The 27797-nt window shown below is 43.9% G+C and overlaps 1 protein-coding gene across 5 annotated transcripts in view; it reads right to left on the bottom strand.

Moving 5' to 3' along the window:
* KIF2A (kinesin family member 2A) overlaps nucleotides 1–27797 on the bottom strand; it is a 525241-nt gene that overhangs the window by 238723 nt on the left and 258721 nt on the right. For all 5 annotated transcript variants that reach the window (XM_086960677.1, XM_086960679.1, XM_086960678.1 and 2 more), the window contains exon 10: nucleotides 19154–19244. In XM_086960677.1, the coding sequence (XP_086816803.1) occupies nucleotides 19154–19244 (91 nt within the window). The remainder of the gene's footprint in view (nucleotides 1–19153; nucleotides 19245–27797) is intronic.

Raw genomic sequence — 27797 nt, 5'->3', positions numbered from 1 at the left:
TATTTTGATGCAGAGAAAAGTGAACAGTGGACATTGCACACATCTCTGTGTGTCATGTCCACAACCTACCGCCTGAGGCCTAGTTAAGCCACCCGTCTAGCAGGGTGCACAAGCCTCGGGTGAGGGTACAGTGGCATGAGCTCTGAACCCCTACAGTGTCTAAGTCCATTCTTATAAGGTAATGTAAATAAACAAAATAGAATCCACTGGGGATAGATAGTAACAGGGGAAGAGTCCATTTCAGTTCTTCCCTTGGATGATGCATTCTGTGAAGCGGTAGATGCTTCTATACACCAGGCAGTAGTGGCCGGGCCCCCTGCGAAGCGCTTGATGCAACTGGCACATTCTTACGCCAGCCCTCTAGATCTCTTGCGAATGCAGTTTAAGTCCTCAGCCCCCCTAACAGAGCAACCAGCCGAGCTACACTCCTGCAAGCGCAAAGGGGACCCTTCTATGGATCTCAGCAAGTCTGACACGCCTGGGACGCACTGGTCTCCTTGAAAAGGACTCCCTTGGTGCCCCTCTGGAAATGTCTTTCTCCCTCACAGTACCATTAGCAGAGGATGATTCCTCCCCCCCGCACCCCCCCTTTTCAGGACTCAAGGTTATTTCTTGACTATTTTTCTGGACAATCTCCTTTTGATGGACCATTGTCCGACTACCTTGTCGCAAAAAACGCAGACAACAATTTATCTGTTGGAGAGCTTTGGGTTCGACATCAACGAGAAGATGTTGCGGCTGACCACCTCCAAGCACACCGCTTTTTTGGAATTTTGTGGTCAAGTCCGAAGAAAGGTAAATACAAAATTCAAAATAGAAATCCTCTTGTCAAACCTATTTAATTTGAGAATTGGCTATAGCTCTGCTGACAATATTTGATAAACAGCACAGATACAAAAACACAGAGAGAAAGAAGTCACTTTTATTTAGTTTGTGTTTTATTTATCAAAATACATTATTTCGCTAACTTTTTTTTAATTTTTTAGTATAAATGTATATGTTTTTTTCTTTTTTTAATAAAATTAATTTGTTCATCAAAAAACACATAACAAGTAAATCTTTACAATGACATTTGAAGATAACCTCAATAACCCCCACAGAAAAAGAACACAAGTGAAATCAGACACATTCTCTCATTCAACCTTTCTCACCGTTCAGTCCTCTCAGGCATACTAACTCTCATTCTGTGCAAACATTCACAAAGAAACCACATATGAGACAGAAACCTATTACAGCAATTCTGTTTGTCCTGTGTATGTACATTCAAAAAACATCAGTCCATCATTTGGTTTTGAATGGTCATTTCCTTGACATGATTCTGAGATGGAATTCTCAGATGTGTGTTGCTGGCCTCCGAGGAAAGGACCCTCAGTCTCACATCTCTGAGGATTTCCAAGATCCCGACGGGCGCTGCGGAAGACTGTCCAGGCCGGTAACTTCCTTGCGACAGATTGCGAGGGTCGCAGTCCTCCTCTCTTCCTCATTTCAAGCAAATCTTTCGGACCTGTTATATTGAAGTGTTCTGCAGAGTCTCAAAGCCTCATACATCCTCACGGGCCTCCAGTACCGTTGAAAGAGGAGGTAAAGAATGAAATGAGGTGGTGGCTAGTGCATATGGAGGCCTGGAAAAGGGTGCGCCACTTTTTGTTCCAGACCTAATCATGGAGTCCGACACCAGCAAGTCCGGATGGGGTGCTTGCAGTGGGGATTCATATGGAGGTGGAAAGTGGTCTGCCAAAGAGCGGTCACTACACACAAAATGTCTGGAGCTAATAGCTGGCTCTTTCGCAGTCCAGTGTTAGACCAAAGACAACATTTCCTGTTTGGTCCTACTCAAGATGGATAATCTGTGAGAAGTCTGCTATATCACTCACCTGCGGGGCTCCAAATCGAAACTCCTGGCAGACCAAGGAGTTCTGGGCCTTCTGCCTGGCGCACAACGTGTCAGTGACAGCAGAATTTCTTCTGTGAGCTTTCAACAAGACAGCAAATTTGTGCTCAAGAGAATATGCAGACTAGAGTTGTAGCAATTTGACCCGAGAGTCTTCAGGAAGTTAGAGGAACGCTGGGGCCAAGTCTCGGAGGACTTGTTCGCATCCTGGGTGGACCACCAGGTGGCCCGATATTTCAGATGGAAGCCAGACCCAGTGAGTGGCAGATGCCTTCCTTCAGCACTGGTCAGCAGAGCAGGGGTAGGCGTTCCCCCCCCTTCGCGATGATCATGTGCCTATCGGAGCAACTTCGCCGTCAAAGGGCGTCCATGTTTCCAAACACGCCCTATTGGAGATTTCAAGTATGGTTTCCAGTTCTTCTGGAACTTTCTTGGGATTCTCCAATCCTACTACCCTACGGATCTGCTTTGGGATCCTTTGGGCAATTGTCACCCTCTTACTCTACAACAGAGAATGCCTCTCTTGGCATGGCGGATTACGTAGAATGTTGGCGAGTTCCAGGCCTTCTCCGGAAGCTGTGAATCTGTTGGCCACCACTTGGGCGGAAGGCACCACAAAGAGCTAAAATCAGCATGGTCCATATGAGTTTGTTGGTGTCTTGTGGTGAGGATCCCTTAGGATGCAATGTTGTCCCGGCAATACATTTCTTGGCCTCTTTGGGATCTCAGGGCCTGGTATGCACGATTAACTTGTATCGCTCAGCTATCTTGGCACGCCACATACCAATCCTAGGTGCGACTGTTGGAGCACATCATTTGGTGTGCAAGTTAATATGGGGAATTTGTCTGGTCCTTCCCCCGCGAACTGTGCTATTCCAAATTGGGAGATGTTAAAAAAGTAATCCATCTTTTTAAGTCATGGCAGCATCATGATTTTTGTCTCCAAAGGAACTATCAGCAAAATTAACTATGCTACTCTGTTTAATATCTTGTCGCAGGGTTTCTGATGTGAGAGCACTTGATATTACTGGGGGAGTTTTTATCCTCAAGAGGTTACCTTCAACATTTCACGACATACACAATCCAATTCGAGAGTGATGTCTTACCCGGCTTTCGATACATCCCCAATGCAGTGTGCGGTTAAATGTTTATAGGCTTATGAGAGTATGACGGAGGAACGACAAATTTTATAAGCACTGAAGAAACCTTCTAAAGCAGTCTCTTCTCCCACCATTGCCCGATGGATCCATTGGGTCATGCAGGAAGCGGGCATTGATTTGTCACATTTCAGAGCTCTCTCTGTCAGATGGACAATGGCCTCCAAAGCCTTTACTCTTGGGACTCAACTAGATGATATTCTCAATGAGGCGGATGGTTCAGACCCGATGCTCAAATGGTTTTTACTTTAAACCGTGATTAAGATGGCATCTCTGGTGGTTAGTCAACAAAGAAGGGGACAGTAAGGGCTTGATAAAGCTCCAACGTACTTTCCCTAAGTAAAGCTAGAGAACAAGAAAAGTACGGAGTTCCTTAGTGGCAAGTTGGCCACCTGGTGTGTACTCTAGGTAAATAGAAGTTGGGGAATACCTCCTTTCGAAACGAGGACCCTCACACACCCATCACACTAGATATGGCACTGCAATGCTTGACGGGCACCCATAAAGGGGCTCTTTGACTGAGATCTTTTGTCCCTTGCAGTTTCTGTCAGTTGGCTTTTTATACAATGATGTCGTAAGTTGACTCTCTTGCAGTCTGATTGTAAGATATAGGAAGGCAATTTCACTGGGTGATATAGTGTGGGTGAATTTCAAATACTGGTTCTTTGTGTTGATCCACTCACAAAAGTCAATGCATGACTGCATATCGCCCTTCCAAAAGAGGAGTATGTCATCTATGTTTCTCTTCCACAGTCACAGGTTAGCTCCGAAGGGGTTGCTCACGTCGGATGGTCTCTTGTTCAAATGATGCCAAGTACAGACACGCCACACTAGGAGCTCCTCATCGAAGTACCCTGAGACTGGTGGGAGAGTAGGTTGTCAAACTCGAAAAAGTTTTCCGTTAGGGCCATAGTGGCACATTGCATAATGAAAGAAATGGGAGTTGATGCTGTCCATTCAATTTCAGCTAGTGTCTCCCTCTGGGGGATGTTAGTATACAGCGGTGTCCAGTTACTTTGCTGCAAGCTGATAAGGCAGCACATGAAAGAAAACAAGTTACTTACCTGTAACTACAGTTATCCAGTATTGGTATCTTTCATAGAATCACATGCCTGAATCATTCCCCGTCGCCGAGGCGGGAGTCCCACAGTACAAATATATATACAAAAGCAGTGCCTTAGTAAGAACCGTAGTAGGCTAAAAAGAAAAAATGCCCAGATGGCCCAAAACTTAGTAGCCTATCTATCTCATTATATGAAATGAACTAACAAATAGTTCCAACCAATCAGCTGCCAGCACCCCCTAGAACCTTCCCAGCAGAGGCAGTTCTCCTCAGATTTTCTTATCACAAGTGGGAAGTAGGGATCCAAATAAAGAAGTGTATTGCTGGGGAGGAGGGTGGGTGCATGTGAATCTATGAAAGATACCAATACTGGATAACTGTAGTTACAGGTAAGTAACTTGTTTTCTTATCCAGTATTGGGGTATCTTTCATAGATTCACATGCCTAAATCAGAATAGCAAGCAGTAAGTCAAATAGTGTCGTTTACGGACGGTGGGAGACAGAGTGTGTATACTCCCAAACACATCAGGGAAGGTTAGAATAATAATATGGTATACAAAACTCAAAACTCATTAAAATGAATACTGTATGTAAATTAACCATACTTTTGCAATAATAGACATCAATTAACATAATACACACACACAATATATATATATATATATATATATATATATATATATATATATATATATATATATATATATATATATATATGCGTCAAAGACAATATAATTCTAACCTTAATGAAGAAGATGTCGAAGAACAGCTTGTCCCACAGCTGCATTGTCCTGCAACACAGATTGTAGGCAGTAGTGTCTCGTGAACGTGTGGAAATTCTTCCATGTCGCAGCACAACAGATGTTTTCTAATGTAACACCAGCAAATTGTGCCGTAGAAACCACCATAGTCCTGGTGGAATGCACTTTGACCTTTCTCTGTAAAGGGTTGTTGGCTTTGTCATGGCAAAATTGAATAACAGAAGCAATCCATCTGGCTATAGTTGCCTTTGTTACAGCATGTCCCAGTGTCGCTGGACCATAGGCAACAAATAATTCATTGGATCGCCCGATTTCCTTAGTTTTCTGTAAATAAAATTTAAGACTACGCTTGACGTCGAGAGAGTGTAAAGCTCTTTCCGCCGGCGTGACTGGGTCCGGAAAGAAGGTTTTAAGCTTTACAGGCTGATTTAGATGAAATTGAGACGATACTTTAGGGATGAATTTGGGATTTGTCCGTAGAATCACGTAATCTCTAGTGAAATGCAAAAAGGGTTCTGAAATGGAGAAGGCTTGAATTTCACTAACCCTTCGGGTTGAAGTAAGAGCTAATAAAATTGCCAGTTTCCAGGTTAAAAATTTGAGCTCAGCCTTGTGAATTGGTTCAAATGGTGTTCTCATAAGCTGAGACAAAACTGTGTTTAATTCCCAACCTGGAGGTGGCGAACGTATCGGGGGGGGGGGGGGGGGGGGGGGGGGGGGGGAACTCGAAAAAGTCCTTTAAAAAATTGTTTGATAAGTGATGAAGAGCAAAGTGAAGGTCTGTTAGAGCTCTTCCGGAATCTGGAAACTGCAGCGAGGTGAACCTTGGTAGAGGAGAACACAAGCCCCGCTTTGGCCAGAGATAGCAAATAGGGAAGGATATCCTCCGCTGGAGCTTGGATTGGATGAATATCATTTGCCTTACACAAATGACAAAATAGTTTCCACTTTAAGCGATAAGTCCTGTCTATACTCTGGGCACGAGATTTGGATAGAATTTCACAACAATCCGGAGACCTTTTCAGATCTTTAAATTTTAAGAAGTCAGGAGCCATGCGTGTAAGTGCAGCGACTGTGGATTTGGGTGTAGTATTTGACCCTTTTCCCTTGTCAACATCGTGAGTGTTGGAACTAGACGAACAGATGTTCCTGTGATAACAGAAGTAGTTCCTAAAACCAATAATGCCTTGGCCAGCGGGGTGCGATCAGGATGAGACGGCAACGCTCTCTCTTCACCTTTTGAAGCACTTTCAGTAACAATTGAATTGGGGCAAAAGCGTATGCATAAATCCCTGACCATCTCATGGACAGGGTATTCCCTCTTGATCCCCGTTGAGGGAATCTGCTGGCGTAATATAGGCATTTGCTGTTCTCTCTGGTCGCAAACAAATCTAGCGTTGGCCTGCCCTAAATGTGAAAGATCATTTACACTTGCCTCTGCTCCAGCTCCCACTCATGACATCCCGATAGAGATCTGCTGAGGGTGTCGGCCAAAGTGTTCTGAAGCCCCTTGACATGTTCCGCTCTTAGGGTTATACTGTATGCTGTAACCCGTTCCCACAGCTCCTGAGCCTCTTGCAATAGAGATAGTGACCTCGTTCCCCCCTGTTTGTGGATCTAATACATGCTGGTCGTATTGTTGGAACAGACCAGCACTGAGGAGCCACCAATCCTCATGAGGAATGCCTGCAGAGAGAGAAAAATGTCCCACAGCTCCAAACTGTTGATGCGTTTTTGTTGGTATTTGTGGGACCATCTTCCCTGAATCTGCAAGTCCTGAAGATGGCCTCCTTAGCCCTCCTTGGATGCGTCCGTTGTTAAAACGAATTCTGGGGAAGTTGTCAAGAAAGTGAGGCCCTGAGACCGGTTTGTCTTTTGAGACCACCAATGGAGCGCGCAAATCATGCACTATGTCACCTTGATGAAGTCGAATAATCCTACAGCTTGCCGCCATTGCAGGTGCAATTCTTCTTGCAGAGGTCTCATTCAGAGTCGTGCCAACGGAACCAGGCTTATTGCAGATGAGCACATCCCCAGAAGAGAAGCGAATGTCCGAACAGAAACTGACTTTCTTTTTGAGATCGACCTTTCTAGGCTTTGCAGTCTTAGTTGGCGATCTTCTAATAAGAATGCTTTGCAATGTATGGTATCCAGTCTTGCTCCCAGAAAAGGTATCACTTGGAGAGGCTGTAATTGTGATTTACTTTCGTTGAGAGTGAGTCTCAAGCTTGAAAAGAGATGTAGGTATGTTGAAATAGCCTCTTCCGTTATTCTGTCCGAAGGACCCTTGAGCAACCAGTCGTCGAGGTAAGGAAACACTTGTATTCCTTGAGATCTCAGAGCTGCGGAAACCGGTGCTAGGCATTTCGTGAAGATCCTTGGTGCGGATTTCAGTCCGAACGGGAGTACCTTGAACTGAAAGTGGACGCCAGCCACTGTGAATCGTAGGTGTTTGGGATGTATAGGGATATGGAAGTATGCGTCTTCCAAGTCCAGAGAAGCCATAACATCTCCTTCGTGGAGACAACTTAATACTTTGGCAAGCGTCACCATTCGGGAACTCTGTTTCTTCAGAAACTTGTTGAGGTTGCGGAGATCGAGAATCAGGAGCCACTCCCCTGATTTTTTTCTTTATGAGGAAGAATCGAGAGTAGAACCCTCTTTCTTTATGCGACAAAGGAACTTTTTCTATCGCATTCTTGCGGAGCATGTTTAAGGCTTCTCTGAAAAGTAAGTAATGGGGAGGGGGACCCTTGGGCGGGGTTGTAGGTGGTTGCTTTTGTGAATTTTAATGTGTGACCCTTGTGTACTAGGTCGGGGACCCACTGATCTGACGTGATCTGTTGCCACTGGTAAAAAAAGGCTGAGATCTTTGCGCCCACAGGGAGGGAGGGAGGGAGGAATGACTGGCGTCCTGCTGGACTCATTGTTTCATGTTGAAATCGCGACCTTAGTTGTTTGACCGCCTTCATCCGCCCTGACGAATTAAACTACCAGAGGCAGATTGTCTGTATGACGTTTGAGAGTAAGGCTGTTTGCATTGCGCTAATTGTGATAACCTCCCCTGGATGTAAAGCCACGACCTCTGGCTCCTCGGAAAGATACCCGTTTGTACTGGAGAGCAGCCACTGATTTTTGCAGTATCTGTATCAGTCTTGATAGCCAACAAGGATTCATCTACGTGCTTTCCAAATAATGAATCGCTGTCATAGGCCATATCCAGGATTTTGGTTTGTAAAGATGTTGCTTTAAGCCATACTTGGCCTCTAATTACCGCAGCCCCTGCAAGCTGTCTGAAGTTGGTATTAGCGATGTCTAGAGCGCAGTCAATAATTTCGGATGCGGCTCGTTCACCTTCCAACCCAATTTTTCTTGCCTCTTGTCGGCGATCTTCCGGGATAAGGTCTATAAATTCTGCCAAATCAGACCACATCTGGCGGTCGCACCAACAGAGAATTGCCAGTGAATTTGCTGCCTTAATGGAGGATGCAGCATTATTGGAAAACTTTTAGAAACATTCGCAATGGACCGCACACCGCTAGTCCCTCCTCCAGATCGCCCCTCGGGACTCTGGTACATGGAGTTCTTGAGTGGTTCACCCCAGTGGGTGCAAGTAGGTACTTGTTGAACTGATGATCTCTAGACCCGATACATGTCCCGGGTTTTTGGATATCGCCCGAGACATGGCTTGTGTTTCGGGATAACTTCCCTCATCAGTAGAGAAAATAGTTAGGGGTGGAAGAGAAGGCCGCCAAGCAACCGTCAAAGGCCTCGATGCCCGAACCGGCACGCAGGTGCGTCGTCCAGGAGCTCGTCAGCTCAAAGCTCAAGGGAGCCAATTTGTAGAAACAATCGCAATGGTCCGCACACCGCTAGCCCCCCCTCCGGATCACCCCTCGGGACTCTGGTACATGGAGTTCTTGAGTGGTTCACCCCAGTGGGTGCAAGTAGGTACTTGTTGAACTGATGAGAGGTTAGGAGTGTGCTCCCTCCCAGTTTCCTGATTAGTGGAAAACTTCTTTCCTATCAGATCCAATCTTCTACCATCTTTATCAGGCGGAGTTGAAATTGGTGTGGCTTGATTCTTTGATCTCTGCTGAGCAGCTTGAGATATGACTGAATCCGGACGTGGATGACCTATAAGGCAAGATGGAGTATCCGGAGGAGCTCGGTATTTCTTCTCAATCCGCGTAAGAACCGCAGGTATGGTGGCAGGCGTTTTCATGATTTTAAGACCTTCATTCCAAATGTAGTCTATAATTGGAATCGCTCTTATAATTTTTCTATAATCCTCTTTAAAATCATGCAAGAAGCAGTCAGACAGACAGAAACTCCTATGTCCAACTAAGGAAAAGCTATCACTCCATCATAAAAAGCGCCAAAAAAGAGTTCTACACCAAAGCCATTAATGAGGCTAAGCAAAAACAAAAAACCCTGTTTGCAATAGTGAAATCTTTCACTCATCCAAAAGCCTTACAATTCGAAATACCTCCCTCTCAAGATCTCTGCGATCAAATAGCAGACTTCTTTGAAGAGAAAATCAACCTCATTCAGAAAGACTTTCCCCCTTACCAAAACCTCCAGTCCCCCTCCCCTCCGGAACAAGAAGGAAAAATAACTGGATACCTAAAGACGTTCTCACAGGTCACCCTAGCCCAAACCAGGGAAGTCATTCTAGCATGCAAGTCAGGAGCCCCCTCCGACTCCTGCCCTCCCAGAATCCTTCACCAATTGATTGATACAGTTAATCCCATCATAAACAAAATAGTAAATACCTCCCTCAGCTCTGGCATCGTCCCCAGTGCATGGAAACAAGGCATTGTTAAGCCCTTAATGAAAAAACCGAACAAATCCCCTTCTGACCTGACCAATCTCCGCCCAATCTCACTTCTCCCAGTCTTGGGGAAAATGACGGAACAAATAGTCTACAGGGAACTCAAAAACCATCTAGAAACGAACAATATCCTCCACCCCCAACAATCAGGCTTCCGCCCCCAGCACTCGACAGAAACAGCCTTGATCGAATTGACTGACTCCATAAAACTATTACAGGACCAAAGAAAGAACGCCGTATTGATCTTGTTGGACCTCACAGCAGCGTTCGACACCATCTCCCACCTTATGCTGCTGGACAGACTTAGGGACATCGGCATCTCCGACCTGGCATTGGACTGGATAACATCTTTCCTAACAGAACGATCCCAATCCATCACACTAGGACCTTTCAGTTCTGCAGGAAAAAAGATTCGATCGGGAGTCCCACAAGGCTCCATCCTAAGCCCCTTGCTTTTTAACGCCTACCTTATTCCCCTTATCTCCCTGATCGAATCATTCGGAATCACTGTTACATCGTATGCCGACGACCCCCAACTCATAGTCCCGCTAGAGGAGAACTGCCTGAAAGACGTCTTTCTGTGGATGGAAACAAACCACCTCAAGTGCAACACAAGTAAGACAGAAATCCTCCCCATGGGGAAAAATGTCAACTTCTGTCCTCATCTTTGGTGGCCAGAGGATTCCACTGCCCCCCCCCCCAGACTGTCACAACAGCAAGAAACCTCGGAGTCACCTTCGATACTGACCTATCCTTCGACCAACACGTCAGGAAGGTGGCAGGAAGCTGCTTCGGAATCATTAAATCCCTCAAAAAATGTTTTGACTTCCTACCAACGGAAGCTAGAAAGGCGGTAGCTGTGGCGCTAATCCTTTCGTGCCTGGATTACTGCAACGGTGTAATGGCAGGCGTGAAAAAAGTCACACTCAAAAAACTGCAGAGCGTTCAGCATTCGGCTGCCAGGCTGGTGCTCAAACTCCCCAGGAGGTCTTCAGCCTCTACTGCTCTGAGAACCCTCCACTGGTTGCCCTTGCACAAAAGGATCCTTTTCAAGATCCTAATTGTTGCATTCCGGGCATTTAACCACACTGGCCCCAAATACCTAATTAGACGCTACCCCCACTACAACCCCCAGAGGACTCTGAGATCCTCCAACAACAACCTACTAAAACTAGCCAATTTCAACTTAAAAACTAAAGGGGGTAAAACACTCACCCACCTATCCTCCAGAGCATGGAACTCCATGCCCCAGCACCTGAGGTCCCTGACCAAGGAAATCCACTTCAGGAAACAACTAAAAACATGGATCTTCAGCCTATCAAACGAGTATGTGCTGGACGCCATCTAGTCCTGCCTGAATTCTACCTCATGCACACTTTCCAGTTAGCGCCAGGATGCTCCTTCCGGAGCGACAGTCGCGCTCTACAAATACCAATACCAATACCAATACCAAGAGTGCTCAACAGTGACTAGTAATTGGAATCTATTCGCAGCTCGTTGCATGAGGTCGTGGAAGCCACCGATATCCTCAGGAGGAGAATCTGATGGCTGAGGAATAGGTTAAGAGGGCATGGGGATGATGTAATCATCCCAAAGATCCCCATCACCAGTGTTGTCGGGTAATTCACCCTCTTCGAAACCTTCCTCGTCCGAGGATGAAGTACCATGGTGCCCTTGCGGTGCTGACCCATTGGGCTGCCTTGGAGAAGTAGGAACTTTCACCTGAGGTAGCGATGCTGGTAATTCAACTGGTGCGGGAGGCAAAACAGCTGTTTCTGAAGGACACCTTTGTCGATAATCAGCCAACATGGCTTGTAGGTCCTGTATCAAAGAAGGAGGAAGAAGACTGGTCTCTCCTTGATGCTAAACCCTTCTGGGATGTCTCTGATAAGGGGCAGAGAGATCTTCCTGGTAAAAATGTTCTTGGAAATCTTCGTCTTTATCATCTTGGCATTTTATTTGTAGTTCTAAGGGATGGCGAGCTATGCCGGAAGGACCCTCCTGATCAGACTCATCATCTTCCACATACGTTTCCACATACGTTTCCAAAATATGCGATGGCAGTAACAGAGATATTGCTGTAGTCTTACCTTGCGGTAGGTTTTTAGCTGGAAGTGAGTAAAGGAAATAGGCGCAGCCTGTGACACTGGAGGAATCGCGGTTGACCAATTCTTCGTCGACTGGCTTTTCAGCATTGACGGGCTCTTAGTCGTTGACGGGGTAATCTTAGTCGACGGTGTCGCCGTCGATGGGGTCGTCGACGGGCTCTTCATCGACGGTGTAGTCGCCGCCGACAGGACCTTCGTCGACGTTGTCTTTGTCGTCAAGGGAACTGTCGTTGGCGAACTCGTCGTCGATGCTGTCGTCAACGGAGGTTTAGAGGAGGAACTCTTTGTCAACGAGTCCTTCGCCACACTAGATTTCTTTTAAGTAGATATTTTAGAAGACACAATAGGTGATGAAATAGCCATGGTAGAGACCGTAGTTGTAGAAAGAGGAGCAGCATAGGTCACAGATACCTTATGAGAAGACACTAGAGAAAGGGTTATGATCTGGGCTTTTTCTCAGGGTTCTGGAGGTTGAAGGCCTTTTGGAAATCTCAGAGGATGGAGAAAAAGCTGATCCAGAGGGAGGAATGGGAGACCTCCTTGACTGGTCAGAAGCTTCATGAGAAGCATTGTGGTGCTTTCTTCCTTCAGAAGAGGAGCTATTGTGGGATCTAGCCCTCTTGCTAGATGTTGTAGCCCCGTCATCCTCCTCAGCCGACGAGGATTTCAGCCATAAAAGCAACCTTGCTTCCCTGTCTCCGATGGTTTTAGCAGGGAAGGTTCGGCATATTCTACAATCCTTAACTACATGGTTAGGATGTAGACAGTAGATGAGGTCCTTGTGCTGACCATCTACATGGATCCTCTTCTTATCACAGGTCCTGCTGGCTCTAAAGAAAGCTTTCTTATCAGACATCTTGAAGGGTAAAGGATGAAGAAAGTAAGTGGGCACTCGGGGAGACTACCTTCCACACAACGTGCAGCAAAAATCTGAGGAGAACTGCCTCTGCTGAGAAGGTTCTAGAGGGTCCTGGCAGCTGATTGGTTGGAACAATTTTTTTGTTATTTTCATATAATGAGGTAGATAGGCTACTACGTATTGGGCCTTCTGGGCCTCTTTTCTTTTTAGCCTACTACAGTTCTTACTAAGGCACTGCTTTTGTATAAATATTTTGACCGTGGGACTCCCGCCTCGGCAACGGAGAATGATTCAGGCATGTGAATCTATGAAAGATACCCCAATACTGGATAAACATAATAGGTGAGCTGACACACCTTCACCATGATGTTCTGAACTATGTCTGGTTCTGATATGGTTACCCGGGGGTTCTATGTATAAGTGAAGGCACGCACAGAGCTCGATTGGCTACATGAAAGCCCTGTGCATTTTTATTTATTTATTTATTTTTATTTTTTAGTTTGTATAGCGCAAACAGCTACCCAACAAAGGGTTTCCCGGCGCTGTGATTCAGTAGTAGCTGATCGGACGACTGACTTAGATGTTGAATAGCCAGGTTTTTAATGCCTTTCTGAATTTCATGTAGTTCACCTCAGAGCGCAAAGCTTGTGGCATAGCATTCCACAGTGAGGGTCCAAGGTAGGCGAAAGATTTGCCGCCCATACGCGAGAGTTTTATTTTAGGAACAACAAACTTATTGGCTGTTGCAGATCTCAGAGTCCTAGATGGATGGTAGCAATGTACCAGATTTTGTAGATACTTAGGGGCTTTATTTGTAGAGATCTTATGCATGAAGCATAGGGACTTAAATTTAATTCTGTTCTCTATTTTTAGCCAGTGCAGCTCACGTATAAATTTGGTGGTGGATGAATAGATAGGAATTTTTCCTAACAGTCTCGCAGCTGCGTTCTGCACAGTTTGCAATCTGCGGACTGTGGCTTTATTAGCCCCCAAATATAACGCATTAGAGTAATCTAACCTTGATGTTATTAATGCATTGATGACCATTTTTTTTGTGTGTTCTGGTAGCATCCAACAAATTTTCTTTAGCCACTTTAAGATGGCAAAACAAGTGGCCGATGTTTTAACTGCTTGCTGGTGCATACTCAGTGTGTCATTGACAATAAAGCCTAGATTACAGGCCTGTGTAGTAGGAATTGGAGGAGTACCCATTACAGATGGCCAGTGTTGGGGTCCCCAGAGTTCTTTTATTTTTCCCCAAAACAATTAGTTCGTTTTTTTCACCGTTTAATTTCAGGAAGTTTTTTTGCATCCACCCTGCGATTTTACCTAGTCCTAGATTTAATGTGGAGGGGTTTTACTTCCAGATGATGAAAGGGAAAAAAGAAGCTGAGAATCATCAGCGTAGGAAAACATAATCAAGCCGGTCTCCTCAACTATTTTTGCAAGCGGACTCATATACAAATTAAAAAGTAACGGACTTAAAATTGAGCCTTGCGGAACTCCATATTTAAAAGTAAGGGTTTCAGAGCAAGCAGATTGGGTAAAAACTTGGAACGTTCTATTCTCAAGTAGAGATTTAATCCAATTTAAGGCAGCGCCACAGATGCCAAACGAGTGGAGAGTCCTTATTAGTACCGCATGTGACACAGTGTCAAATGCGGTACTGAGGTCAAGAAGCACGAGTGCCACCGTTTCACCTTTATCAATCATGGCACAGATATTCTCTGTCACACCTAACAGGGTGGTCTCAGTTGAGAAACCAGCCCGGAAGCCTGACTGATGGGGAGGCAGCAGGTCATGTGTGGTTATGAAATCTGTGAGACAACGATGGACATGTTTCTCCAGAATTTTTGCAAAAATAGGGAGAAGAGAAATTGGCCGGAAATTAGAAGGCACCTTTGGATCTGCATCAGCTTTTTTTAGTAATGGGTGAATCATTGCGTGTTTCCAGTCCTGTGGCACATGTTCTTCCTGCAAGGATAGGTTTAAGAGATCAGTGATAATGGACATGGCATTTCTACTGAGTAATTTTAAAATAGAACATGGTAAAGGGCCTCTTGGTGAACCAGATTTAATCGTATTTATTAGGTCAATGACAGTTTCAATATTAAGCATGGGCCAATTGTTTAGTAAGAAGGTATGAGTATCACAAACATTGGCATCTAGAGTGTCAACTTGAATACTTGGTCTATTAGGAAGGGAATTTAGAGTATCAATGAGAACTTCGTTTTGTTTATTCTGGTCATGTTCGATGCTCTGGTAAATTTTGTCTACTTTATTTACAAAAAAGGTTGCTAGTTGATCACATTGTGTTTTATTAAGGTCAGGTGGAGTTTGTGAGGTATTCGAGCCGGCCAGCTCTTTAATGGTTTTGAAGGGACTCTTGGATTGATTTAAGGCTGCAGTGATTTTAATGCATACAAATTCGGCTTTGGCTTTACTACACATCTTTTGGTAGTGTGTTAATTGGATTTTATATTCTTTTTTAGCTTCCATGGAATAAGACTTTCTCCACTGACGCTCAGCATTTTTGCATTTAGTCTTTTCTAGCTTTAAAGAGTCTTTGAACCAGGGGGCAGGTAGACGCTGATTTTTACCCCTTAACTTTGTTTTGGGCAGGCACGAGTCGATGGCTGTCAAAAGCCATGTCTGAACAGATGCCAAGAGATTTTGCACACTCATATTAGTGCACAGTGTCATGTCTTCTAATAAGGTATTCAGAATGTTGATATCTAGTTTTTTCCATTTCCTAACAGTAGAGGTTGAGACCAACGAAGTGTCTTTATTTAAGAGTTGTACTTGAAATGAAAATTTAATAGGAAAATGATCTGACCAGGGAATAGGCAAGGCGGGAAAGGTGTCCAAATGATCAATGTTGGAAAAAAGTGGGTCTAATAGGTGACCTGCTGTATGTGTGGGGCCAGAGTTCTTCAAACTTAGATTAAGGGACGCAAGATCGGCAATGAGTTCTGTGGCCTTTATACAGTGGTCATTGTCCAAATGTAAGTTCAGATCGCCTATGACTGTGAAATTGGCAGCATTCATAGCAAGAGGGCCTAGAAGTTCTGATATATTAGTTAGCCAATTTGATGCTGCTCCAGGCGGACGATAGATAAGTGCACCAGAAAAAGTAAAATTTGGGGAAAGTATAATTTTAAAAATGGCGCCTTCGCACCCAGGGCAGGGAAATTTTTTAAACTCACAAGAAATTTTCTTTTTTTTTAAAAATCACAGCGATGCCTCCTCCTACTTTGTTTATCCTATGGAGGCGTATAATCGTATATGAGTCAGGGAGGGCCATTGCAACATCAGGTCCAGAGCTTGCATGAAGCCATGTTTCAGTAATAAACAAAGCGTCAGGAGCTTCATCTATTAATAAATTGAAAATTTCTGTTTTATGTTTGGGTAGGGAGCGACAATTTAAGCTGAAAAAAGTAAATAACTTAGAATCAGAATTAGAGCATATCGTATTGGTTCGATTCTCTATTTGTTTTGTCCCAACAGAGTTTGTTGCAAAAGAGCAATTATGGCAGATATTATTCTTTCTATCCAACTCGAAAAGACAGCAACACGGCTGTCTCTGTGATTTTAGAGCTAATAGTTGTTCCGAGCTGTATTGTATAGAGGGAGTGATAATCGTAGCAGTGTTTATAGAGCTGCTGAAACATACCAGTGAAGGAGACAGAGGAGTATGAGCCGTGGCAGTCGGGCGCGTCCGAGGCGCGGACGGGCGCAGACGGGCTGACTCAGGCGTCACTCCGGCGCTGATGCAGGCGCGTCCACAATTCGCATCTGCTATTTATTTATTTATTTATTTATTTTTAACACTTGTTAAGCGCGAACAAATGCCCGCAGGCGTCTCGGCGCTGTACATATGTTTGCTCTCCTGTGCTACTCTGTTGAATTATTAGAGACTAAATAACCAAGTTTTCAGTTTCTTCCTGAAAGAGATGAGGGTTGGGCAGGATCTTATAGATTGCGGGAGAGTGCAAAGTATTACCGTTTCCTTAAGTAGGGATGGCTAGAGCGCTGTTGAAGCTCACGCCTCCCACCTAAGATGTCTGCCGTTTCCGATTTAAATGCCAAATAAATCGGTATTCAGCCCGCAAATCGGCTGTTAACGTCTATGTGCAGGGTCTAGATCTATTGATGTCAAGATTCTGGCAAGTGCGGTAAATAAATGAAATATTTAATAAGTCGCCGTTTAAAATGCTCGCAATCAGCAGTTAAACATAAACATTAAAGTGCAATTCAGAAGGCAGTCTACCTCCCGGCTAGTCGCCTCAGGAGGGGTCCAATGCTTACACAAACATACGAATATACAGTATAGAGTTTAACCCCTTGACCGCGGCCGCAATTCTGCGCCTCATTACGATGGCGGGTGCGGTCATGACGGCCGGGAGCCGTCATCAGCATAGAGGGGTAAAATAGGTGTATGGCGAGACATTCACTGTAAAAATTAGGAGTATTTTTTTCTGTGAGCTTGACTTGGTTTTAATGCTTTTCTTTGTACTCTAGGTTTGCTGCTTGTCTCTGGGGCAATTACCCACGGGGATAACAAGTGGTATGTAGCATTACCACACCACGCACTGTACATAGTTTTTTTATTCACCTGCTCCTGGGGAATCGCGAATTGATCTAACACTGGCATATTGAGGCGAGAAACAGGTTGACCTTTTGGGGGTAGAGCGTAATTTTTGTCATATTAAAACAAAATAGTTGCCCCCCCTCCGCCCCCCCCATTTTTCTTTTAGTCAGGTTGAGACCTCTTCAGAATAAAAATAATCAGAGGATTACCTTACCTTTTTTAATCCACATAACACATCTACATTTCTTTAGGCCACTCACACCCACAGCACTCATACGTCAAGGGACAAAAGATCTCCGTCACAGAGCCCCTTTATAGGCGCCCGTCGAGCATTGCAGGGCCAGGTCGACGAGGAGCAGACCCATATGATGAAGTATGACAACTAGCTTGCTGGGTGTGTGAGGGTCCTAGTTCCGAAAGGAGGTATTCCCCACCTCCCCACCACTCTGAATACTCACCAGGTGGCCAACATGCCACTGAGGAACTCCGTACTTTTCTTGTGCTCTATCTCTGGTGGTTGACCAGCTTTGAACGAGCATAATCCTCGCCTCCGGTCCGGAAATTTCCTAACAATCATAATGGAATGTCTCAATTCTATTACGAACATGGAGGCAAGGATTATTACCACGCAGGTTTCTACAAACATCCCACCTGCTGGCTTATTTGTTCCGAGCTAATGGTCTACTGTCATAGTGCTCTTAAGGTTTAAGTACTTTCATTTAGGACGAGTGGTTTTAGGATTTGTTCTCCATACAAATTGCATATAAGGAGGTTTGTAGTACCCAGGATATATCAATGACCGTTTATTGATTTTCTCCAGGTTCTGAGTCGTCTAAAGGAGAGTAAATTGCGGTAATGGAGCATTGTAGGTCACACTCAAGAAAGAGGGGATGGCCAGGACGCAGTGGTCGTTATTCACCTGACCTTTATTGTGATTTGCTGAACTTTGCTTTTGTAGTCCTTTCCTGGTTTTTGATGGGAAAGTTAGTTTAAAGTTGAACTCTGCTAGAATAATAAAGGAAATAAGTTTTGATCATAATCCTCGCCTCCGTGTCCTTAATAGAATTGAAACTTTCCATTACACGATCGTTAGGAAATATTTCATTGTGTAGTATATGGGAAGGGACCCCTTTAATTATAGTTTTTGACTCAGGCAGCATTACTTATGTAATTTCCAGGCAGTTTAAAGCAACAGAAATCACATATTAGAGGCCATTGCCTGTAAAGTACCTCATTTCATTATGTTGTCACAAATGCTTACTTTCAAATAGATATTCACAATTTCTTACTACTTTAATATGTGTAATTATGTATTGGTACAGAAAGAAAGTTAAAATTTAAGTACTTTTGAAATAAAATTTCATAGGCATCAAGTGAGCATTAGATGGGGCATTTAAGTAACTATGGAATAGTTAAATCGATAATAGCCTAAAAACTTATAAAATCAATTTTTCTTTAAATAAACTACATGAGACCTTGACGAGGACAGAAGTGAACAAGAGACATCTGATCGGAAATTGGATTGAGGTGTTTCAAGACAGCTAAACAAGACAAAATCCTTAGTCAGCTTTTCAATGCTCTACAATGTTTGGGCTGTAAAAGTACACAAAAAGCATATGAAAGCGAAAGTGGATGCAAAGTCTGTAGGGAAAATGGCAAACTGAGAAACACACACCATGAACTTCAACAACATACTTCTTCCTGTTTACACAATACAATAACAAACCAATACCATATATATGCAGTTTACAACCTCAAATGACAAGTGATCAATGTATGGCAATACTTAAGAGGACTGGCAAATTACTAAATTGGCAACTAAAGAGAAAATGACCGTCAGCCTTAAGCAAAATCCGTTATGAACGATAGTTAGCAATTACAATACGTACATGCGTTTTCCCACTGCCAGTCTGTCCATATGCAAAACATGTAGCCATTCCTCTTTCAAAGATAGTTTCTACCAGTGGTCGAGCTGTAAACCTAAATAGAAATGTGCAAAAAATATTTTATCATGTTTATAAGATATCTATCTATCTATCTATATATATATATATATATAATATAATATAATATATTATATATACATACATATGTATACAAACAAAAAATTTACCCTAGGTTTAGCATATAAACTTGAATGAGCAGAATAAAAGGAATATAAAATACATTAGCTCTTGTACTCCATATTTCTTCCGAAAAAAAAGCTAAAAATTACATGCGCTGGCTTCATAGATAACTCAAATTATGGATGTTATATTCAATCTTAGTCCTGGGTAGTCGTGGCACAGAGCAGTCAGGCTTAATCAAAGGACCAAGTGTAAAGCATTTAGAAGTATTGAAAGAGTCAAGCTTAAGAAAGTGGGTTACTCGATGGGGGGTACGAGGCAAAACCGCAACCACAATCCTTGTCAGGGTGAGTCACAAGCAATTACCAAATTAACTTGTGCTCAACTGCCTGGTAGCTTGGCACAGACCAGTCAGGCTTTACTTAGCGGCAATGTGTAAAATACAACACACAAAAAATCCCACATCATTTTAGAATAAGCAATGGCAAAGCCAGTAGGTCTTGCCTATGTGAAATTTACTGGCATTGCTAATGTTTCATCTATGTTGCAAATAGTAATGTATACAAACTGCACGAAACAGCCAGCGTTGTATGCGTTATAGTGCTTTTAAAAAAACAATTCAGTTATGCTGAACTGAAGCTAGCTCTGTTAGGTTATTTTAATTGAATTTATTGAGCGCAGCGGTTACCCTGTGGTGTTCTGGCGCTATATATTTCCTGGCTGTGGTAGGGAGAGGATCATTGAGTAAACAACCATGTCTTCAACACCTTCCTGAAAAGGAGGTGGCCCGAAGCATTCCTCAGATAGAATGGCAGATCATTCCAAGCCTTAGATGTACCTGCAACAAAACGCCTGCCTCCCCAGGAGGTCTTTTTAACAGTGGGTATTAGGACCTTTTTTGTTCCTGTTGAACGAAGGGTCCTGGCTGGAACACACCACTTGCATTTGTTCTTCAAGTGGTCAGGGTCTCAGCCGTTAAGATCCTTAAAGGCCGTACATAAGGCCTTAAAGCGAACCCTTTGCTTCACCGGAATCCAGTGTAGTCTGGTTAGCTCATTTCTTACTGAAACAAATTTGGGGGTACCTGACAGCAGCCTGGCTGCTGCATTTTGCGCTATCTGAAGCCTATTGAGGATTTGTTTTTGGGCATTCAAATAGAGGCCGTTGCAGTAGTCCAATCTTGACATAACGAGTAACGTGACCACTGTCCTGAAGTTACCGTCTGAAAGATAAGTTTTAATTTTCCTTAAAATTCTTCATATCAGGAAAAGGGCGGAAACCATCGCACTGATATGATCGCTATATGTCAATCTATTGTCTACTGTTACTCCTAGATTATTGGCTTTCCGTGTAGGCAAAGGGCAATTCCCCAATTCCGCTGGCCACCAGTCAGGTGTCCAAATGTGAGGGTTGTTTCCAAAAATAATGATATCAGTTTTGGTAGGATTCAATTTCAAACATTTAGAAGCCATCCACCCTGCTATGTCTTTCATACAATCACGAAAGCGCAATTCCGTTATTTTTTCCGCGCCGTCACTGAATGATAACACTATTTGAGTGTCATCGGTGTACGAGGTAAGATGAAAGCCATAATATTTTATATGGCCAGCCAATGAGATCACATAAATATTGAAAAGCGTAGGGCTTAATGAGGACCCCTAGGGGACCCCACAGGGAAGGTGGAAATGATGCGTCTTGTTATTATCCAGGTCGACAGTCTATGATCTATCTGAGAGAAAAGAGTACAGCAATTTCCATGCCACACACTGTACTCCTACCTCCGACAAACGGTCCATCAAAACCATGTGATGGACCGTGTCGAAGGCAGCTGATAGATCTAACAAAATCAGAACAGCCTTCCCTCCACCGTCCAACACCTCCCTTACTTCTTCTGTGGATTTAACAAGAGCCATTTCTGTATTATGTTCGGCTATAAAACCATACGGTGTTGGATCAAGTAGTTAATCTGAAGATGCGAACTAAGCTGGATGTTCATTGCCTTTTCAATGATTTTAGCAGGCAGTGGCAGCCGCGAGATAGGCCTATAACTACTAGGGTCTGCGGGGTCCAGAGTAGGTTTTTTCAATAACAAAGAATAGACTCCTTCTTTCACTCTTTGGGTAAACACCCAGAAGCAAAGATATTATTGATGAGGGGGTGTAGGGTGGATCCTATTGTTTCTGGAATAGTTTTTAAAATCGAGACTGGGCAAGGATCAAGGGGGGAGCCTGAGCGTATTGAGTTCAGAACTTTAATGGTCTCTGATCTTTCTAAAGGGATGAAGTGATCAAATACAGGCACCACATTTGGGCCTGTTTGCACCACTTCCGAGGGGAGAATTCAGCCTCCCTTATGGGCTGGCGAAAAAATAGAGTATATGCACTCTACCTTATGTTGGAAAAAAGTAGCCAGCTTGTTACAGAGTTCAGAGCTACTAGCACTCACAGATGAGTTAGGTGAGGAAAGTTTTTTACCGTTTTAAATAACTCTGTGGCATTGGATTTCGCTTGTAGAATTTCACACTAGTAGTAGTGTTTTTTTGTTTTCAGCAACAATTCTTTATAGCATTTAAGAATTTGCTTGTACGTTTCTTTATCGATATCTTTGTAGTCCTTACTCCAAACCAGTTTGAGTTTTATATATATATATATATATATATATATATATATATATATATATATATATATATATATATATATATATATACATACATACATAATATTGCAAAAAAAACACTGACCAAGGCAATAGATCTAGCACATGCGAGACCTATTGGCTTTGCCAATGCTTGGTATGAAATGCCATATGGTGAAAAGTATTTATATAGTGTTTACAACGGCTGAAGTTTTTATGTTATAAAATGGAGAATACCCCTTCCAAGGTGTCAGAGTGGCAAAACCTAGATGCATTTTAGCACCATACAAAAACTGTGAAAATGTGCCATATAAATGCACTGCATGTAACATAAGTTGCAAGTAGACAGAACAGTCCAATGTGTTACAACAATTATTAAAGTGATGTTTTAGGCTATGTGATGCTTTGGGAGCAATGGTTGCACAAGAACCAAAAAAGCAGTTCTGACTTCTTGTTTATTAGGAAAATATAGCAATGATCAGTGTTGACTGGGTTTCCTAGACTCTTTGGCTCTTGTGCCACTGCACCTGCTGCACCATACAAATCATGGCGACTGTGACTGCAAGGTAACTGCACTTGTGACTGCTTGTTTAGTACCAAAATATAGCAATAATTGTTGTTTAGTGTGTTTCCTACAGCTTTTGGGCCCTGTCCCACTGCACCTGCTGCACCCTTGAAACCATGACCCTAGTGCCTGCAAGGTAACTGCACTAGTGACTGCTTGTTTAGCAGTAAAATATAGCAATTATTGGTGTTCAATAGGTTTCCAAAAGCTTTGGGTCCTTGTGCCACTTCATCTGCTGCACTACTGAAATCAGGACCCTAGAGACTGCAAGGACAAATGAGGAAATGGTTTATATCCAGTAATGTATGTGTTCTGAAAAAGGTGCAGTTGCAGACGGATTACATACTTATTAAAACAAACACAAATGCATTCATAAAAAAGTGCCTTTAACCCCTTGACCGCATTTCAAATTCTGCTGCGGTGCTAGGGAATTAATGAGTGGGCGAGTTTCGGACGGCCCCCAGCCGTCATCCACTCGCCCACTGTGACGTTGGACGCTGGGGGCCGTCCGACGCACGTGACCAGTTAATCTTATCCAACTCTCCAAAACGAGTTGGCACAGATGTCATCAAATTAAAAATTAAAAACCAAACGTTGTTAAATTGTGTTACAGTGCGGCTGGCTCTTATCCTGTGCTTGAAAGAGAATGGAGCATAAACAGTGTAAATTGGCAAAGATCACCATAAGTTAGGCTGAGACTGAAATACAGTTTTGTACTTCGGTCCTACAAAGGCAGTTCCACAAATTAAAAGGACTCCCCAAAGAGGAATTCCACAAAAAAAGTGCAAATCTTTTGTGCAGATAAAGAAAAAGATAACTTTTAAGATGGCTATGTCTAAAGTAACAAGCATTTACAATGCAATGGGTTTGCCTTTGTTAAAGTTAGAGCTATTGGCATTGCTCTTGACATTTTTATTTATGTTTTTTTTTTAACAGAAACCTTTGGCGTTGCAGACTGTTGCTGCCTTCATCTGACACGGATCTTTGGCCCCTGTAAATCATTCCACGACTGGCGGAACCCGCTTCGCGGGTCCCGCTGCGCCCCAGGGGACAAGGGCAACTTGTGAGACATCTGCGTGGGAGGACCAGGGCTGCGAGCAAGCGGGGCAGGACTTCCATTCCCAGAAGTCCCTGCGCACCGCGCCTCTGACCAGCTGGCCGCTCTCCCTGGCCATCACCGCGCCCCGCCTTTAATCCCTTAAAGGGCGGATTTTGACTACTCGACGTGGGAAACCTTTGGCGTTGCAGACTGTTGCTGCCTTCATCTGACACGGATCTTTGGCCCCTGTAAATCATTCCACGACTGGCGGAACCCGCTTCGCGGGTCCCGCTGCGCCCCAGGGGACAAGGGCAACTTGTGAGACATCTGCGTGGGAGGACCAGGGCTGCGAGCAAGCGGGGCAGGACTTCCATTCCCAGAAGTCCCTGCGCACCGCGCCTCTGACCAGCTGGCCGCTCTCCCTGGCCATCACCGCGCCCCGCCTTTAATCCTATGGACTTCCTACATAAACGAAGGTAACTACCCGCTACGCGGGAGCGTGCGGGAGCGTCCCGGGAGAAGCCCGGGACAAGGGCGGGACCGTCTGTGGCCGTCGGGGGCCGGAGGAGGCCGGGCTGGGCCTCATTATTAATATTTCCCTCCTGACATTATTTTTATTGTTAACGTTTATAGTGTCGTCAAAGTCCCTTTTACTGTACATTTAAACTTTTCGTTTTGTGTGGCTTTAGCGCCAACTAAGGGTGGTCATATTCTTACCTATTATATCCTGGAAAGGCTAACAAAAATGACTTTAAGATCTGGTAAGGAGAGGCAGGTTCAGGTCTCCACCTCTAATGGTACTTTCACTGGTACAATTGACCAATTTTTTAAACGTTCAACAGCCATTTTAGAGAAGGAGATCGCTTTAGTTGAAAAACGCCTCTCGCTTGATATTATCACCGGTAAGCGTTCTTCACTAGGTAAAATAAGCGAGGCTGTCTCCCCTGTCCCACTCTCTACGCTGAATATGGATAGCAATGTAGATGTGATGTTAGCTCCTGTTATTGAGACTCATAACGAGGAGATTACGAATACCAACCAGGAAAATGTTTTTAATACTGCACATGAGAACCTACCCAACAGTGGGACCATCTGTTTAGATCAGTCCGGGGATAATTCTGGTCTCTCAGATTCTCCAAAACTTAACATTAGCAACGATCCTATGGATTCTCCTTCTTTATTAGAACTGACACCGACTCAGAATCCTGGGAAACGTAAGAGGGTTGCCTCACCAGATTTGGAGGAACAAACAGAGGGGGTGGTTAATGCTACAGTCTCGCCCCCACAGCTACCCAATATTAACGTTTCTAGCCAGCAAGGGGGGTGCGAGACTATGACTATGATTAGCATAACAGAAGAAATATTTTTGGCTAAAATTGAGTTGCTATTCAAATCTCTTCTTTTACCCCTCTTTGAAAGGACAAGGTTGTTAAATACAAAATTGGACACCTTAGACCTGTTAGTAAAGGAAAATATAGCGACTTCGGATAGAACTCTCTCCAGCTTAGCAAGAGCTGGTTTGTCCCCACCTGTCCTGTCCAATCCAAAACCCACGGTTGTGACAAATAGTAATAAAGCAGGGGGTAATAATTCACAAGTGGGAGCCTCTAAACCAAAGGCCCCGCAAAAAACAGGACCCGCTCTTAAGAAAATAGCCTCTACAGAGAATCCTGCAAGGCCTAAGTCCATCAAAAACCAGCAGGCACAGAACAATCCTATACCAGCCAGGGACAAAAACACCACTCATCAGCCCATTGGTAAACCTATCCCAAAGAAACAGTGTGTGAACCTTCCACCGGAGTCAGTGCCATATACAATTGTTTTAACTGGCGTGGCTCCACTCGTAGATGGTAAGAGGGAAACACACAAGGATCTTTATAATAAGGTCACATTTTGGCTTAATAAAAATCGGCCACTCCCTCCTAATTTAAACCCTGAAATACTTAACGTTAGGAGGGTGGATTGGATAGGTTATGGTAAGAAAGATCTAGAGGGGGATTGTGTGGTGGTTAGCTTTAGAGAGCCCTGGGTTGCCGAATATATCGGCAGAGAACCAAGATTTGGCAGAGTTGGGGACGTACAAACTTTACTACTGCATTATTTCTATCCAGCATTATATGCCAATAGATCTCACACTCCGTTCCAACATTCGAGAAGGGACAGGCACAGAGGGAGATTTCACTTTGACACCCCGCTCTATCCAATGTTCTATCCTCACCTTGCAAACCGGTTTGCTCCCCTCTCCGGTCTGGAAGGAGTGGATTGACTTGATGTAGAACAACAGAATACTGGGAGTGCTAGCGTTGTGCTAACTTGCTCTCCAAAAAATATGTGTAATTTAGGGGTAGAGATAGTTTCCATACCTAGTACAAAACCTAAGAGGGTGGAAAAAAGGGAAACTTTCATGCCAGGTATCCCCAGGCAGAAAAACACTAAGGCGTTCGCCAACCCATCTGCCTTTATGGCAGAGAAAACATCATACACACTTGTAGTCTTGTCTTGGAACATAGCGGGATTGAAGGGGAAAATGTCAGAGGCCGCTTGGGGTTCCTATGTGGATACACATGATGTAATCATCCTGCAGGAAAGTTGGTCAACAGAAGCTATCTATCGGGTTGGCTATCTTAACTACTATAAACCAGCCACCAAAGGACCGAAGGGCCGCCCGTCAGGGGGTTTAGTCATTTGGATTAGACAATCAGCCATTACCATCACTGAACTCCCTACTCTGAGTAATGATATCCTAGCATTGAAATTAACAGATAATAATAATCAGACCTCTTTTCTGTTTAATATATATGCCAGAGGTAAGCCAGGTGGGAAGCCTGCGGGAGTGGTAGCTGAACTCGACTCCCTACTGAACGATATTAGCAGAGATAGCTGTGTCATGGTGGCAGGTGATTTCAACTGTTGCTTTGAACCATTTCCCAACCTTGATGGTGGGGGATATGGGGAAATTGATCAGATCTGGAATATTCCCCCTTTGTCTGTCGCCCCTATCAAAAAAGTTACGGAGGCAGTTATGCAATGGTTGGGTCTCTGTCTTGAATGGGACCTACGTGCTGTAAACGGCAGGACTAAATCAGACCCAATGGGAAAAGTTACATTTGATAACTCCATAAATTCAAGTCGCATTGATTATTTTCTACTTAAGATAGACTTCTGGAAAATGTTGGTGGACATGGAAGTTGTTAATAGATCTGAGAGTGATCATAATCCCCTGGTGATAACATTATCAGTATCTGAGGGTCTCTGTATGAACCCTGTTACAAACATTGAAACTGCAGATGCTGGCCTTACAAATGACTGCAGAAGGGTAAAATGGGCTGGCCTCCAAGAGAACACTGCCACTATTAGCAAAATTGCCATGGAGGTCTCAGCGGCCACAAACCAGATGGCACACATTCTTGAGGCTGGTACTCCACTGGACCAAATTGGGACAATTCATGAGACTCTTTTTAATAATATTAAGTCTTTTTTTATTAAAACTGTCAAGGGAGGAAGTAAAAAAGCCCAAGCACATCCTAGGTTGAAATGGTACGACAAGACCTGTGGTATTGCCCACAGCTCTCTGTTAAGTGCCATCAAATCCAAATCATGCGAGGATATAAGGATAGCTAGGGTGAACTACAAGAAGGCATTAAAAGAGGCAAAAAGCAAATGGGATGACCAGCGTTGGCTAGATTTATACGAGGCAAGTACCTCATCTAACCAACAAAGATTTTGGGAGGTTGTGAAATGGGGAATTTCGGGGGAATTACATACTCCGGTAAACCATGTTCCAGCAGAACAATGGGTCAAACATTATGAGTCGCAGTTCAGCCACACGGAACGGATCTCCCTTACCACTGTTAGGGAAGATGCCAGTGTGCAGTCTGAACAGTCCTCATTTGATCACGTTGTTTTTACCGAAACTGAAGCTATTTCTGCTCTCAAACTAGTGCAGAATGGCAAAGCCCCCGGTATGGATTGCATCCCCGCGGACCTCTTTAAATATGATCAAAAACACTGGGTCCCGTATATATTAATTTTAGCAAACGCCATAGCTAGGGGCACAAGGATACCAAATTCCTGGAAAGGGGCCGAAATTTTGCCAGTGCATAAGAAAGGGGACAAATCTGATGCGGGAAACTACCGCCCCATCAGCCTCATCGATGCTCTCCAAAAAGTAATAGCCAGAATGTTGTTGGGGAAAATTCATTCGTGGATGATAGAAGTAGATATTTTGT

Source organism: Lissotriton vulgaris, chromosome 3_1 (genome assembly GCF_964263255.1).
Source record: "Lissotriton vulgaris chromosome 3_1, aLisVul1.2, whole genome shotgun sequence".
In the NCBI taxonomy this organism is placed as follows: Eukaryota; Metazoa; Chordata; class Amphibia; order Caudata; family Salamandridae; genus Lissotriton; species Lissotriton vulgaris.
This window is presented reverse-complemented; position numbering and strand designations above follow the sequence as displayed.